At 43.7% G+C, this 16,695-nt stretch overlaps 1 protein-coding gene across 12 annotated transcripts in view; it reads right to left on the bottom strand.

The window, feature by feature from the left end:
* Positions 1–8,562: 8,562 nt before the first annotated feature.
* STN1 (STN1 subunit of CST complex) overlaps positions 8,563–16,695 on the bottom strand; it is a 64,495-nt gene continuing 56,362 nt past the window's right edge. For 11 of the 12 annotated variants that reach the window (XM_027820333.3, XM_037905689.2, XM_043551923.1 and 8 more), the window contains one exon: positions 8,563–11,618. In XM_027820333.3, the coding sequence (XP_027676134.2) occupies positions 11,461–11,618 (158 nt within the window). In that variant the 3' untranslated portion in view covers positions 8,563–11,460. The other variant, XM_043551926.1, reaches the window with a different exon arrangement.

The raw sequence follows: 16,695 nt of genomic DNA, 5'->3' as shown, positions 1-16,695 counted from the left end.
ACCCAAAAGATTATATGTAGAGGGTGAACTGTGAATAGTAAAATGTATAATTTAAAACCTTATGAAAAGTTTATTAAGGAAACTACAGCAGGATTTTAAATGACAATAATCACAAGCACACAGCTATAAGGGAGTCCCATTGCCTGTAATACATATTACTCGACACTGGAGAGCGCTAGTATTTTCCCAATCATACGCTGGAGGTGATCTGCTGTCTGTAGAGTCTGGTGATCTTCAATGTCACATGTTTCTTTAAAGGAACGTATTTTTAATTCCCAGAGGAGGATCACAAGGGGACTCCAGGTTGCATGCACAGTGACACTGTGTGGCTAGATGCACGTAAGCATGCTCTGCTCCCTATGCAACTGTCCTTTTTTATTTTCAGTTGCCCTGGTAGTCAGCCTATGAGGAGGAACACTATCCCTAGGTCAGAATTTGCCATACATTAAAGGAGACCACTGGAAAATGTAATCCCCACCAGGCTGGTCTGGAAAACTAAATTGCAGGACATGTATTGTTTGAAAAAAAGAGTGTGATCACACAGAAGTGGAAATCTCATGGAAAGCAAAGCACTGGACTCTTTCTAGCAGTCCCTGTTGAAGGTGCCCTGTCTCACCTGGAGACAGTGCCACTGATTGCCAAACTGCCTGGTTTATTTGATTCACGCATATGGACATCATGGCCTTAGGCTGTTCTCAGTGGTGGCAGATGACAGAACAAGGAACAATGGTCTCAAGTTGCAGTGGAGGAGGTCTAGGTTGGATATTAGGAAAAACTATTTCACTAGGAGGGTATGCATCCGATAAAGCGAGCTGTAGCTCACGAAAGCTTCTGCTCAAATAAATTTGTTAGTCTCTAAGGTGCCACAAGTACTCCTTTTCTTTTTACTAGGAGGGTAATGAAGCACTGGAATGGGTTACCTACGGAGGTGGTGGAATCTCCATCCTTAGAGGTTTTTAAGGTCAGGCTTGACAAAGCCCTGGCTGGGATGATTTAGTTGGGGTTGGACTAGATGACCTCCAGAGTTCTCTTCCAACCCTAATCTTCTATGATTCTATGATCAGAGTTATGGTCTAAGTCATGGCCCACAGGTGGCAACAGGGATGCCACCCAAAAGACTTTGTTCCAAAACTGTAGACCTCTGAACTAGAGGACACTTTCCCTCGATCACTAGATGCCGGGCTTCTAGTTGTGCACATGCTGCCAGTAAGCATTGTATACAGACACTTAGGCTACGTCTACACTAGCACTTTTGTCAGTAAAACTTTTGTCAGTCAGGGGTGTGGAAAAAACGCACCCCTGACCGACATAAGTTTCACTGACAGACGCGCCGGTGTGGACAGCGCTATGTTGGTGGGAGACTTTCTCCTGCTGACAGAGCTACGGTCGCTTAGGAGAGTTCTCTCCCGTTGGCAATAGAGCAGCTACACAGGAGACCTTACAGCAGTACATCTGTGCCGCTGTAAGGTCCCTAGTGTAGACATAGCCTTAGTAATACGTTATGAATCATGTTGAGCTCTTTCCATATTGCATAGGTTGATGGCAGATGTTCCCTTTAGTGCTGTTTCCATCATTCAGCGATCAAACATTTTTCGTCCCTAGAGGTGTTGTGTCCACAAAACGCACCTGTTAAGGTTTATATTTAAAGCCTCAGGTTGCACGCAAGGCAGCAACGCCAAACTGGCATCTGGCACTGAATCCATCCAAGGAACGTGCCTGTGCAATTTTTATTTCTTCAGAACAGAGGACAGACTTGCACAACCCCCAAAACTAGCATTTCTTTACAAACTGCATCTCAAAATTATTAACTTTTGAATTCCCTGATAATAGCAAGGGGAGAGAGAAATTAGGAAGTATAGTCCTGACTGGCCCTTTAAAAGTCCACCTGGGGATTGCCTGCCCTACAAATAACCTCTTTAGAAAAAGAGAGAGGTAGCCTGCAGGACAGGAGAAATAGTAAAGAGGCATGACTGTATATGCAAAGGGTGGGGGCGGGGGGAAGAGAAGAAGAATGACATTGTATTATATAATTTACCCAATGGTTTATGATAAACTTTGCATTACTCCAGTCTCATTCACTCCTTATTTTCATTGCTTCCCTTCTAATTGGAGAAGATAAAAGAATGCAACTACTGTTGCATTTAGCATGTACTACTTGTTTCAGATGCCAGCAGCCTTGTTAGCTACTTATTTGCAATAAGCCAGATATTGACCAAGGCTAAGGTCTGGTCTATGTTACAGACCTATAATTGGTATAACTACGTTGCTCAGGGGTGTGAAAAATCCACACCCCTGCGCAACATAGTTATACTACCCTAACCCCTGGTGTAGACAGTGCTATGTCATCAGGAGAGCTTCTCCCGTCAACACAGCTACTGCCTCTCGGGGAGGTGAATGAGTTCTCTCCCATCAGCATAGAGTGTCTTCATTAAAGCACTTCAGTGGTGCAGCTGCACCCATGCAGGGTTTTAAATGTTGACTTGCCGGAAGTAGTGTCTGTTTGCTCGAGTCTGTATTTCTGAGGATAGTCTTCCTTTAGGACGTTCCAACAAGAATTGATCTTTAAATATTCATGGTAAATAGGCCTAATGGCCTGCGATAGGATGTTAGATGGGGTGGGATCTGAGTTACTACAGAAAATTCTTTCCTGGGTATCTGGCTCTTGAATCTTGCCCATATGCTCAGGGTTTAGCCGATCGCCATATTTGGGGTCGGGAAGGAATTTTCCTCCAGGGCAGATTGGAAGAGGCCCTGGAGGTTTTTCGCCTTCTTCTGTAGCATGGGGCACGGGTCACTTGCTGGAGGATTCTCTGCTCCTTGAAGTCTTTAAACCACAATTTGAGGACTTCAATAGCTCAGACATAGGTGAGAGGTTTTTCGCAGGAGTGAGTGGATGAGATTCTGTGGCCTGTGTTGTGCAGGAGGTCGGACTAGATGATCATAATGGTCCCTTCTGACCTTAGTATCTATGAATCTATAAGAATTCCTATTGCTATCACTTTGCTCCTGTTAGGATTGTCCCTAGTTACTGGTTTTGCAGTAATGCCTGAGAGATGCAGACTTCAACCAGGGCCCCATTGTGCTAGGTGCTGTACAAACACAGAGCAAAAAGATGCTTCCCACCCAAAAGTGCTTACAAGCTAAGTATAAGACAAGAGACAACAGATGGATACAGACAGACAGGGGACTATGAGGAAACAATGAGATAATATTGGTCAGCATGACAGACAGAAGACTCAGCACCCCAACTGTCAAGTTTTTTATAGGCATCACACCATTTGAGAATTACACACAGAAGGGGCCTGAATGGTTTAATTTGGGCAGGGGGCTGGAGGAAGACAATTCCAAACACTCCTCACCCCAAGAAAGAACACAATTAAAGTATGCAGGTTCAGGAAACAAGGGAGCTGATCTAGGCTAGGGTGACCAGATGTTCCGATTTTATAAGGACAGTCCCGATTTTGGAGTCTTTTTCTTATATAGGCTCCTATTACCCTCCAGCTCCTGTCCCAATTTTTCACATTTGGGAAAAATGTCTGGTCACCCTAATCTAGGCTTACATGACCCTATCATTAAGAGAGGCATCTGTGGACGTCTGTCCTCCTCTTTTACTTCAGTGTTCTTCATTTCCTTTTAGCAGGATCTTTGCCATGAGGAGGAACTTCCAATTCAGCAAGTAACTGAAGAATGTGCCTAATTTTAAGGAGTAGGCTTTACTGGAGCTATGCATGTTGTTAATTACCTTGCTGAATCAGTGCCTCAAAGGTAAGAGCAGGGCTACCCTCCCCGCTCCCCTTTATATCACATTAATTAAAAATGGATGAGCAAAAATAAATAAATAAAATAGCAACGACACTAAATCCTCTAAAGCACATGTATGGCTCAGTCCCACCCACCCACCATGGAAGCTATACAAGTGCCCTGGCAAGTTTGCAGACCCATAAACAGATCGCTCCCATAAGCCGGACTGAGCTGGCACAGTGGTACAGTTCCTGTTCTTGGAAGGGGAGCACCCATTTTTCTACTAAATAATCACAAAAAGCAAGCCAGGACAAGAGCTGGATCCAAGCATTTGCAGAGCTTGTTGGGCCATCTTAATTGGCACCATGCTCCTCAGTGCTTCTGTGTTTGCAGAAAATAATTCCTCTGGTTATTTCTTTTACTAGTAAATTCCTTAATTCTTGGTTGTATCCTACTTGCTAGTATATATGGATCTTCTTAAGTTAGGGTCATCTCAACCTGTATTTTATTGTTACTAGACCAGCATAGTCTTTACACTACACATTACATATATAATTACAGGTGTAACCAGTAGCACCATTTATTATTAAGGTTGCCTGACACTCCCCATTATAAGACCCTGTTTTCAGTTGCTTATAGAACTTTGCCAAATTTTAATTGTTTGGGCTGAAATCTCCCATACTGGGTGTCTGCCTCAGGCTATTATTATTATTGAAATTTCAGTCCAAATGGTTCAGCCATTTCTAAGAATGGGACTAGAGAAAAATGTTTTTTTTTCTGGTGCTAAATTCTGGTGATTTTTCTCTGTAAAGTCCTAGAACCCCATGCTTCGGCCCAGGGACTTAAAATTTGGCAGGGGGGTGGCCTTTGTGTCAGGGATGCGCCTTTACCATCCCTGTGAAAATCTGCCCAAATTTGCCAGAGTTATAGGCCTCTGAAAAACTACAGATTGCATTTATGCAGAAGAGACTTCCTAGACTTTCACAGCTAAAAGTCTCGGAAGATTCCATCCACATGAAGAACCATCCAGCCTTGGACTTCAGGGAACTGAGCAGGACTGTCCCTGTAGTTGCATTTTTGGGCTGCTACTGGCTGGGCTAAGGCCAGGCAGCCCAACTGAAAGCACAGGCACATGTCGCTCCTGTGTTCTCACAACCACCCACTACTGCCAAGGCACTGAGGAAGCTGGTGCATTTGAATTCTGAGGGGACAAGAGCCAGACCTGGGGCAGGGAGAGGATTGGGATGAGTGGAAGAGAGACTGGGAACTAGAAGCAGGCAAGGAGAATGGGACAGTGAACCAGTGCTAGAGGAAGGAAAAAGGAAAGGAGGGGTGGAAGAGAACTAGGACTGGTTGGGCTAAGACACTGGGACAAGGGACTGAGACTTTAATGAGAAGCCTGAGGAGTAGAAACTGAGACGGCATAGGCAAGGAGACTAGCCCAAAGCAGGAATGGGACAGGGTGGAAGGGGTAGAGAAGAAGGGGGATCAAGCTTGGGGGAAAGTGGGCACACAAAATCTTTACCCACTGAAACACACTTCCCTCTGGAGTCCAGAATGGAACTCAAGATTCAGGAGTCTCACCTTTCCTCTACTCTCAGCAAATATCTGTGAAATGTGGTTGAAAAGTGTCTTATCCCCCTGGTAGTGCTGGTCCAAAGGGAGGATAACAGTCTACTACTGCTATCAGTTACTCCCTTACCAAAGTGGCAGATCTACAGCTTTGAACCCTGCAGATGACCCATCTGAGTGTCAATACAATGTTACAAAATGGAATTTTTGTCCCCCCTCCATGTGATTTTTTAAAAAAAACTTGGGAATTATACCAAAAATTACATTAAAAGATTACAGTTACAAAGTCAAGCACTCAAAAGTTAGGAAATGCCAGAATTATGGGTGTTGCTGGATTTCCTAATTACTGGATGATGTGTTTTTGTGTGTAATTGTGTAAAGACAAGGTCCCTGCCTCACGGAAATTGATAATCCGACTACGAGGCTAGAGAGCGAGGCCATTTAGAACTCTGCCTCCAATTCATAATAAATTATTCTTCATTATTTGTATTACACCAATGCCCAGGGGCCACAGCAGAGATTAGGGTCCCATTGTGCTAGGCACGGTACAAGCAAAGCAACACAAAGGCTATAGCTACAACACAGAGTTTACAGTAGCGCAGCTGCACTGATGCAGCCAACATAGCGCTGTTCACACTGGCGCTTAAGTTGGTGTAACTTAAGTCGCTCAGGATGGTGGCTTATTCACACCCCATACATCAGTATACATTATGTCACTCAGATGTAGTGTGTACATAGCCAAACACAACACTCTGAAGGGCTTAAACAGACAAGCAAAGACACAGAGAGGGGAAGTGACTTAACTCAGTCACACAGTAGATCAGAGAGAGCTGGGATTAGAATCCACATCTTGAGACAGACAGACAAAGTGTTTTGCCCTAAATCTCACAGGGAGTCTGTGACAGAGCCTGGAAGAAAACCCAAGGCTCCCGGCTACTGGCTCCCTATCCCATGTTTTAACCACAAGCCCATCCTCCCTCTCCTCTGTATTTATATTTTGGCAGGTTGAGGGTGGATAGTCCGAAGATAAAATTAAGAAGTTATATTTTGGGTTGACAGCCTTCCTTTATAATATGGAATTGCCTGTACTTTAAAAAAAATCCTGTATCACGTGTAGAAAGCTTTCTCCCTTATTTGTATAGTCAGATTAATAGCCACTGAACCTAAACCCAGGCAGAGCTAGCAAAATGCCACTTATTACACTCTCCACTGGCCCACTCTGATCACAAAGCACCTAACTCTAATTTCAGGTGCTCTCCTTGTGCCTGACCAAAGGTAGGGGGTTAGTGGCACAGAGGTTTATCCTTTGTTTCCCCTCCAGAAAGGTGGCTAACTTCCACTTCCATGGATACACAGTCAACAGTTGAATATTTTGAACCCTCCCCTGACCCCCCTTCCTTAATTTTAATTCCCAGGCAGTTTCCATGGAAATTTGATCACTGGAAAACAAGGTAAAAAACACTGACTGATTTAAAAACCTATTACACTTACCTGGCTTTTGCCAATTTAACTGTTTCTATAGAAACAGGAACCAGGCCATCTAGCAGTCCCAGAGTATGAATTTATGCTCGTCAAACCCACTTAAAGTATCACCTTTGAAACAGCTCCATAGCAGGCTACTAATTATTGTATTGCCCTAAAGGGTTTTTAATTGAACAAAAACAAAGAAAAGTGCTTTCACTAAATTCCCCACACCACCACAGTTAGGCCTAGTCTAAACTTAAGTTTTAATTTTAACAGACTATTTTGGTTTGGGATGAGATTTTTTTTAACCAATGTAGTTATGCCATTAAGAGCCCTAGTGTGGACAGTTATACTAGTGTAGTTACTCCTGTTCCCATACAGGAAGGGGAATAAACTATACCTGTATAAGCCACCTTTATAGTGGTGTACAGTGTGCACTGGGAGATAGTGTAAATAAACAAACTATACCAATATAATTAAAGCTTTACAACTTTCCAGCATAGAAAAGCCTCAATTACATCCCAACCCAGCTGCCTAAATCTCCAGCTTCCCATTACCACCTTCTCCAATGTCTGTAGACCTCTGCAGCACACAGGGGCATTGCTGAATTTTAAAAAATCAGCATAAACACACAATGGATATTATCCTAAGTAGATTATTCACTTTTACATGCAAACAAAAAAATCTCCATTGAAGCTGCTACAGAATTTACATGATGTGACATTGGATAACTACAGAGATCAGGCATAAAGAAGGGGGCCCTTAGTGTGGACTACATGGGGCTTTGATAACCATCTGCTTGCTTGACAGTGTGTGGTGCAGATTCATTCATTACGGCATGTAAAGTATATTGAGGTTCCTGGATGAAAGGTGCTATAGCAGGGCAAGTTAATGAAACAAAACCAGAACCAGTGCACCAATGGATCTCGCCCTGAAGTTCATCAAACTTAGGGCTTGTCTGCATGTACAGCGGTGCAGTGGCACCCGAGCTGCTGCGCCCCCGTAACGCTTTAGTGAAGATGCTGGTATGTCAACAGGGAAGAGCTTCTCCCATCGGTGTAGTTAATCCACCTCCCCAAGAGACGGCAGCTATGTTGACGGGAGGGCTGCCTACACCGGAGGTGAGGTCAGAACAACTATATCGTTCAGCTGTGTGACTACTTCACACCCCGAGCTATAATTATACCAATATAAATTTGTAGTGTAGACCTGGCCTCAGCTTCTGAGGCCTGGTCTTTACTAGGGAAAAAAAGGGTGTGTTCTTAACTCAATTTAACTAACTCAAGGTAAAATCCTAGTGAAGACAAGGCAGGGTGTAGTTTTCACATGCGTTAACAGGTCACGTTAACCAATAGGTTCCTCCATAGCAGGTCAGGTTTAGGCTTCATGTGCTTTACCTTAAACTTGACCTGCTAACTCGGCTGTAAACTACACCCTGCCTTGTAATCACTAGGATTTCACCTTCACTTGGCTAACTTGAATTAAGAGCACACCTTCCCCCCACCCCACACCCTCCAGTGAATAGAATGCCAGTTTGGTTGACAAGGAGAGATTTCCAGTGGCAGGATCTTCCATTTAGAAGATGGCAGGATCTTCCATTTAGCTCTGCCATGCCAGCACAGACCACTCAAACAGATTCCAATGCCATGTGCTTTCAAGCTACTCTCACCTGCCTTGCCTGGGAAGAGATATTTGTAAATGACCAAGTTCCAGTCCAGGTCAAGGGACTTTAAAGATCACCACAAACATATTGAATCACACAGAGAAATGAACAGGAAGCCATTACAGAGACATAAATACGACTGTATTCAGACTAGTTCACAGTACTCAAGAAACAAGCAGCTGGAGCTTCAGGTGGACTTCAGGTATAGCCCTAAGAAGGGGGATTGCAGAAGTCAAGGCTGCAGATAACAAAAGGCAGGGATGGCTATTACAAGATGTGCATCAGATGCAGTGAGTATAAGGCGTCCCCATGCTGCTTCAAACAGATTACACAAGTTGGACTGGATCAAAACTTACCCCGCTTCTGGGGTTTGATTTTATTTTAAAGAGACTAATACTGAAACACCAGACCAAGCCCAATCCTTCCCCACAAGGCTCAGCTGCTTGCAGAATTCCTCCCCAATGACTGTTCAGCCCACACCCTCAGTTCTCTCTCCCCAGATAACCAGTCCCACTTCCCTTTTACCCAGGCAGCATAGCCCAACACATTTCTCAGAAGCCAGCAGTACTCATTTAATCCTTTACCAGCAGAATTAACATTTGCTAACACAGTGGGATGGTTTAAAAACAAACCAACAAAACAAACAAAAAAACCTGCCAGCTTAGGTCTCTAAGGCAGAGGTGGACAGTTACCAGCATTTGTGATGCCTAACGCTTGTCCACTAAAAAGAGTAATCTACTGATCCCCATTAACACTCTTCCCAAAAACTACCCCCATTTGCTCTGCAAACTCATTTCACGTAGGGGGCCATTTAATAGCCTAGGTGAAATGGCTATTAAATATTCAGTTACTACTAAGGGGGATTCAGACTCTAAGCCAGGAACTGACATCCTTATGCCTTTTATTCTTCCATGGGTAGCCTTTATTTTTTAAAACTGAACCCCTTCAAATTGATTAGTATCAGAACTGAAAACAAATATAAAATGCCCCTCCCCTTTTGGGGCTTAGATCAGACAGATTTATTTTAGTGGAACAGCTGTAATCAAGCCCGATTTTTTTCCTACTTGATTGAATCATGACCTGGACTCTACTCCCTGCCTTCTTCTTTTATTATAGGAATGTCTCCCAGACAGTTCTGATTCTTTTTTAACCCCCTATCCAATCTCCTTGTGAATAAATACATCCTTTCTGCACCTGTTGAGGTCTGGGAACACATGCTGAGGTCTGGGGACAGGGCATATAATGTTGAGCAAAAAACAAATAGTAATAATGCAAGGAATAGCAACAGCCAACTGGGAAACTGGCAGTTAAGATCCACGGTAGGCAGGGATATAGATGAACTAGTGAGTCAAACATAGCTTTACACTCAGGACACATGCACCATCTAAAGCTGATTTTTCTATAGACATCTGAATGCAAATGCCACATGTTTCATCATGCCTATTTGCCTATATCCCACTTCAGCCACATTTCAAAACGAAGCGCATAATGTAACACCAAACCAAGACACATACCACTTGCTGGCTCTCCAAATACACACACACACACAGTTTATTTTTCTCAGCTCTGCTGATCCTTACAGGGCTTTACTGCGAACTGTGGCTCTGGGGACATTGCTATTTCAAGTATTACTTGTGGGAGACAGAGGAAAGACGCAAGCAGCACTTTTTACTCATTTCAAGTTCAAGACATTTTCCTCCATTAATGGAACAGATTAGTTAGAACAAGCCTCGAGGAACCAGTCCTGTAGGTTTAAATGCTGAGCAGCACTGGGGGTTGAACCTGGGCATACATATGAGTTTTAATTATTCTTGGTCAAATGTCTTACCCGTTAGCTTTGTCAATGCTAGCTTTCTTTCAATGTCATTCCACAAATTTCAGTCCCAATCCAAGCACAAAGAGGTGATACTGGCTTCCTAACTGTGGCAAGGATGCAGAGCATGCAAAAAGAGGGGAGATGGGAAGTCAGGGAATTGCACCAGTCTCATGGTTTTGGCATGCTCTTTTCCATGAACTCTTTGTTTCATGGTTCAGTATTTGTGATGTTAAGAGCTATTTAAAAAAATATGAAGTAATAATTAGGCTGATTTGTGAGAACAGGAGCTTAATTTGGGTCCAAATTAATCAACAAGGACTTGCATTAATAGCCGGAAGGATTCAAACATGCTTTACAAGCAATGGGTTAAGTTGTTCCTTGTGGGGAGGTAAGAGGAGGTAAGTATGCTCTTAGGAGACATATTACCCTTGCCTCCCAGCTGGCTGATGCTCCCAACCCCCCCCCCACGTATGAACTGGGGAAATGGGCATAAGATCATGCTGACACTGATGAAATGATGGCTACATACAGTGCATGCAAGGTATCAGAAAGTGCCTTTCACTGGTCTTTACAACACACATTTAAAAAGGGAGACAAATCTATTTAGAGAACATGTATTAGAAAGCATATCACTCACATGGAGAGAGGTCACAAACGTCGTTAAACCAAAATATGACTCCAGATGAGACTACTACTATAACCAATGATCTCATTAGTAGCAACATAGGGCTGATAGAGCATATGCACATAGAGGTGCCATTAGGCTGTACCTCTTAGAAGTACTATGGTTGGAGAAAGGGAAGCATATGAGGAAGAACTGTGATTGTATTCAGAATGTTTTCTTCAGGTAGCTTGCACCTATCAGATTGTGATATTTGGATGCTGTGGGATCAATCCTGCACTATAACTTTCACTGTGTAATGACCCCTGTATATTTTAATTCCTGGAATAGCTGAAATCAGCATGGGCTTTAAAGCAAAGTGTGAGGCATGTATTTTTTCAAGGAATCAGAGTCAGATGGAACCAATAGCATTTCTGAGTCAACATCCCATTTTCCTTCTCCAATTTATATTATACACAAAGCCAGCTTCTCAGGGTCATTGTTGTGTCCTTCCGACTCTTTTCTGGCAATGTGGTTACTGGGGTAAGTTTTGTTCTGCCTGCACCATGCACAAACAGATGTCCTGTATCTTATTTCTTCTTTTCAGAAAGCCATGTAGTATCCTTCCATGGTGCTGACAATATCACTGTTTCTCTCCAGCAGGTTCAGGACATGATGCATCACCATTTCACTTAGATAAGGACTGTAGCTCTGGCGAACACAACACAAGATGTGAAGAAAATGGCAGCCCTTTTCAGCATCTGCAGAAACAAAGGTAAAATGCAGCAAGGGTGGAAAAGACGAGCACAGGTTTCCAGTTGCCTCATATCAACTATCACAGATACAGATCAGTCACATACACACAAATGCTGTTAGACAAGAGGAGGGCACAGGGGTTAGAGCAGAGGTCATGGACTTTGGAAGGAAGGGGACTAGGGGGCTGAGTTTGCAGTCCTGACATTGGCTAATGCTCCCATTAAGTTCACTGAGAAGTGCCAGTGTTAGGGCTAAAAAAATAATCATGAAAACGTGTTATCGGTTAGACAAGACTGCCAGAGAAGGCAAGGAGCTCAAATACACGCAGGCACAACCTGAACAATGGTAATGAGTTTGGGACACCACTCTTTGAGTTGTAAATCTCCATCTACAGTCTTTCAAGCTATTCAGCCCCTCAGTCTGCCGCTCACACAGAAGAGACCCAGTGGAAATTCTTGTCCACATTTGACTGGTCTGAGTTTTAAAGCTCTAAACCCAGCCATTTAGATAAACTCATATGCCCAGCCAGTAGTGAATGTTTACCCAATGCTGACATCTTGTGGCCAAGGTGTTGCATTACACCTATTTTATACACCAACAAAACAAACGAATAATTCTACATTTTACAGACTCCTCAGGCAATTGCCCGAATAGGTCACAGATTTTTGTGATCTTGGGTTTCAGTGACTTTTACATTTCATAAAGAGGAGTGAACTGAAAGGCTTTTTACCTACAAAGTTACAAATTCTGGGCTTCTCTTACAACAGTTCATAGATTCCAAGACCAGAAAGAATCACTGTCATCTAGTCTGACCTCCTGTACAACACAGGCCATGGGACTTCCACAAAATAATTCCTAAACTATAAAGATGCCCCTAACTTCTGAATAACATAGGAAGTGACATTTGTTGTGCTGCCTTACGGCAAAAGCCTTCCCCTGCATTCAGCCTGGGTAAAGCCAGAGTAAGTGGGCTTTGCTCACCTGGTACACAGAACAATGGCAGGAGAAGAGTCCCCCCTTCCCAAGTGCAGAGTAGCAGTGCAACTGCTTATGGGCTGCAGTAGTGTCTGTGGCTGCTGCATCCTACCCATGGAATGGGGATTTGGCTGGTGGATCCATGAAGCATGAGCTCTTCTACCCACATGTGGAACACTTTCCCCACCCCATTTCATTATCTAGTGCTGCAGGATCACAGCACCTCCCAAAAACTGAACTGAAGAAAGAAAGAGTCCAACAAGTGGAACAGATTTCTCCCTCTTCCTGGGGATATCAGTGGAAATAAGCATTAAGGGATTGTGCGCACACACACAGGTATGCATCAGAGTGAGGTTGCTATCTCAGCTGTCGCAGAAAAGAGTGGGTTAGAGTATTGGGAAGATAGCACGTAGTTAAGAAAGCTGTGAGGTCTGTGACTGTTCTTTCCACCTCTATAAGGAAGTACCATATAGGTTTTGAGCCACCTGCTGAGAAAGCTCAATTCCCTACTCTCACAAGTGTGATCTGAGAGACTGGAAGTTGCATAGTTGCTGTGCAAGATAAGATTGGCATAAAAGAGCACCTCTTACCCAATGCATGGAGAGTCTTAACTGGTTTCTTAAAATGGAGCAAACATTCTATGAGTGCAGTACATGGAATACTGGGATAATGTGCTCTTGGTAGCTAGTGTTGCTAAAGACCTAAAGATGGGTGACTGCACTTTGGATCAGTTGGAGGTTTGTTTTAAGAAGGCCAGAGCACTCATTCCCAAATACAACATGCTACAATGGCCCAGTCTAAGTCATGAAGGTATGACCCAGCTCATCATCCAACAGTAGGCAGAGGGAAGGTGACATTTTTGGCTGCCATTGGTCCTTGTGTGTGCAGAAGCATTGAACAGCCCAGAATCACTCCTGACCATCTGAGGGCAGATTCCCCCTCTAGTGGGAGATGCTGAAATGATCTTCATAAGGTTACCCTCCTCCTTCTGACTTCCATCCACACGATGATCTCAGCCAGGCTCTGAGATAAGCAGACAACAGTACTATCATTGGCAGAGATGAGCGAGGTATAGAGCTTGCAGTCATCTGCCTATCATCAACAACTGATACAGGGATACCCCAGGTAGTTTCATGTAGATATTAGGCAACACGGGTGATAAAACAGAGCCCTCCCTGGTCCTGATTTCAACCTAGAGAAGAAGCTGTCTTAGAAGCCCTCTGTTTTGTCATGCCTTCTGGAGACAAATTCTAATGACAATTCTAGCTGCCTTTAGACCATGCTGTCAGTCCCAAGCTGGCCTCTCAAAGGGTGTTTGTTGTGAACTTGGTCGTTTGCGACTGCACTTGTTCTGGACCAGGACTGTCTTTTAAGTGTATTATAGAATAGTTTTACGGGAACCTCATTTAATCATATGCTAGGACTCATATAGTATAAGAGTTTATTCATTCCAGGATGTTGGCTTATAGAGCAATAACCCACATCATATTTACAAACTGGCTGTCTGACATAGTTCATCTTAAGAGTTAGCAGAAAGATAGCTGTAATTAGCTACCGAAGACTGGACAGACAAAGATTTCCCTTCTTGAAAGAAGCTGTGGGAATTTCTTTCAACTAGTAAGAGTTGCTGAGTTAGTGCCTTTCAATTATCTCACCTCAAAGTAGGTTTCCTCAGTTCCAAGTGGTTTGTTTGGTTACCCAAACCACCAGAGGGCATATGAGAGCCAGCATAGTGCCCAGAACCGCCTTTAAAGTCAACAACATTGACCACATTATTTTATCCATTTTTTGTGGCCACAGGCTATTTTTGCTTTGATCTCCAAGAGAACTTCAGCCTTTCCAGTTGATTGCATGACAATTCTATATTTTCAGTGACCATATTACACAAACAATCCTACAGAAAGCCAACAGAGTGATAGAAAACAGACCTGAAATTGTGTCCTTTGCAATACAAAATAATTTCCACGATTCTGAGTCAAAAAAAAAAATCAATCAAATTAGCCACTGATCAGATTAAGCGGACGTATTTGTTCCTTCTCAAATCCAGGAGACAAGCATCCTGCAGCTGTAATTTCATCAAATCTGAAACTAAGCAGAATCAAGCCTGGTCAGTATGCAGATGAGTGACCTGCCAGGAAAACTCAGGTTCTTCACGAAGCAGAGTTGATATTGCACTAGTTGTTACTCCTTCCTTGGATGCAGGAGAGAAAGGATGGCGTTGTGGTTAAGGCACTGGAACGAGACTTAGGAGATCCTGACTCTTCCACAGACTCTGTGATTCTGACCAAGTCACTTAAACTCGCTGTGCCTCGGTTCCCTGTCTGTTCAATGGGGCAGAATACCTCCTAGCCTCACCGGGGTGCTGTGAGGCACTCAGATAGTAGTGCAGTAATGGAGAGGGGAGCAGGTGCTGAGTAATAGATACCAAACCAAATGCTCCAAGATACCAGTAGGAGCACTATGTTGCCAAAGGGGCCGTCTTCTGGATGAGATGAAAACAGAGCCCCTAACAATTTCTGGGATATTTAATAATTCTGAGAGACATGTTCAATGAATTCCAGTAGCACCCAAAGTCTCATATCAGGATTGGGGCTCCAGTATGCTAGGTGCAGTACACACACACCCATCCACCCACCCACCACGGAAGAGAGCTCTTGCCTTCAAAAGTTTACATTCAAATTTAAGGCAAGACCCGAGAAGTGAGGGTAGGAGGTGGACTGTACAAGGTAGCTAGCCAGTGGAACTACAGTACATGCACAGCTGGATGGTTCCAACTCATTTGGAAGTCTTTTTTTAAAATAAAAACATCAGCTATTTCAATTGTCCCTCTGTCTAGTCATCCTTAGTTGGCAGATTTCCTGTAGGCATCAGCAGAGATAGGCTACTCGCAGCACTAATGTTCGTGTCCAGGTACATCAGGCAACTATATTCAGACATGCCAAGTTACCCCAGTTGAATGACTGGAGCAATTATTCTTCTCATTCCCTCCTGGAAAAGCTAGTTTAGTGCCGCTGGCACAGAATAGCTGACATGTTCTAGCTAGACAAGGTAGGGGTGAGAAGAGCTCTGTGTAGCTCGAAAGCTTGTACCTTCCACCAAGCAGAAGTTGGTCCAATAAAAGATATTACCTCACCTAGCTTGTCCCTCTCATATGCTGGGACCAACCTGTCTACAACAACACTACAAACAGTGTTTGAGCAGTTTATACCATGCTGTTATATACTGTGCCCAGAAGTGGCTGCATTTCAGCGATGAGTGAGTGATCCCCAGGTGTCACATTCTGCCAAGGGTTTTGGAATGAGAGAGAGTGGAAAGAAAAAAAAAAGCGCACTACAGCAAATGCACATTTATCATTAGGACAGGTACCTCAACCAAACAAGTCATTGCCATGGCATTGACACACTGGATTTGGGAGAAAGGGGCAATTTTACAGGCACATGGTCTGCTAAGAAATTGATTTAATTAGGGTGAAATTGACCCCTATGCACAGGGACCACACATAGTCTATCCATCACTTAAAGCCTATGGTCTGTGGATGAAATCCTGGCTCCACTGCAGTCAAAAGAAGTTTTTCCATTGTCTTCAGTGGAGTAAGGATTTCACCCTATGGTCTTAAATGGGGCAGGGGCCCATGGCATAGGGATCAATTTCACCTAAAGATTTCCTAAAATCTACTCCTTAGAAAAGGCAGCTCAGTCCGTACTACCCCTTTTGTGACATCTCCTGTACTGACACAGCTGACAAGGTTTGCCTATTTATTCAGCAGTGTAAAGCTACCAACCACTAGGGGCTGACCTAGCCCCATTTGACTATGTTCCTTCTGAAACCTAAATCCTCCACTGGATTCAGATCCAAGTCTCCAGCATTCACAGTGGCTGCTCATTTCAGAATTGTGGCACTTTCTCCCTGCTTCGCATTGTCACCAGCTCCCATGCTCAAGAGAACTCTAGGCCTGCCCTGCACCAGGTTTTTGGCTGCAGAAAGAAGAGAGGGAGGACGAGACTGGGTTCAGGAAAAAGGGAAAGGGCTATTCTAATTGAGTGGCAGGAGGAGATACGGTTGTCTATGATAGGTCAGCACTGGCTCAGAAACCAGACCACACAACTA

Source organism: Chelonia mydas, chromosome 7, assembly GCF_015237465.2.
Source record: "Chelonia mydas isolate rCheMyd1 chromosome 7, rCheMyd1.pri.v2, whole genome shotgun sequence".
Lineage (NCBI taxonomy): Eukaryota > Metazoa > Chordata > Testudines > Cheloniidae > Chelonia > Chelonia mydas.
Note: the sequence above shows the minus strand (reverse complement) of the source record. Positions and strands in the feature narration are given on the sequence as shown.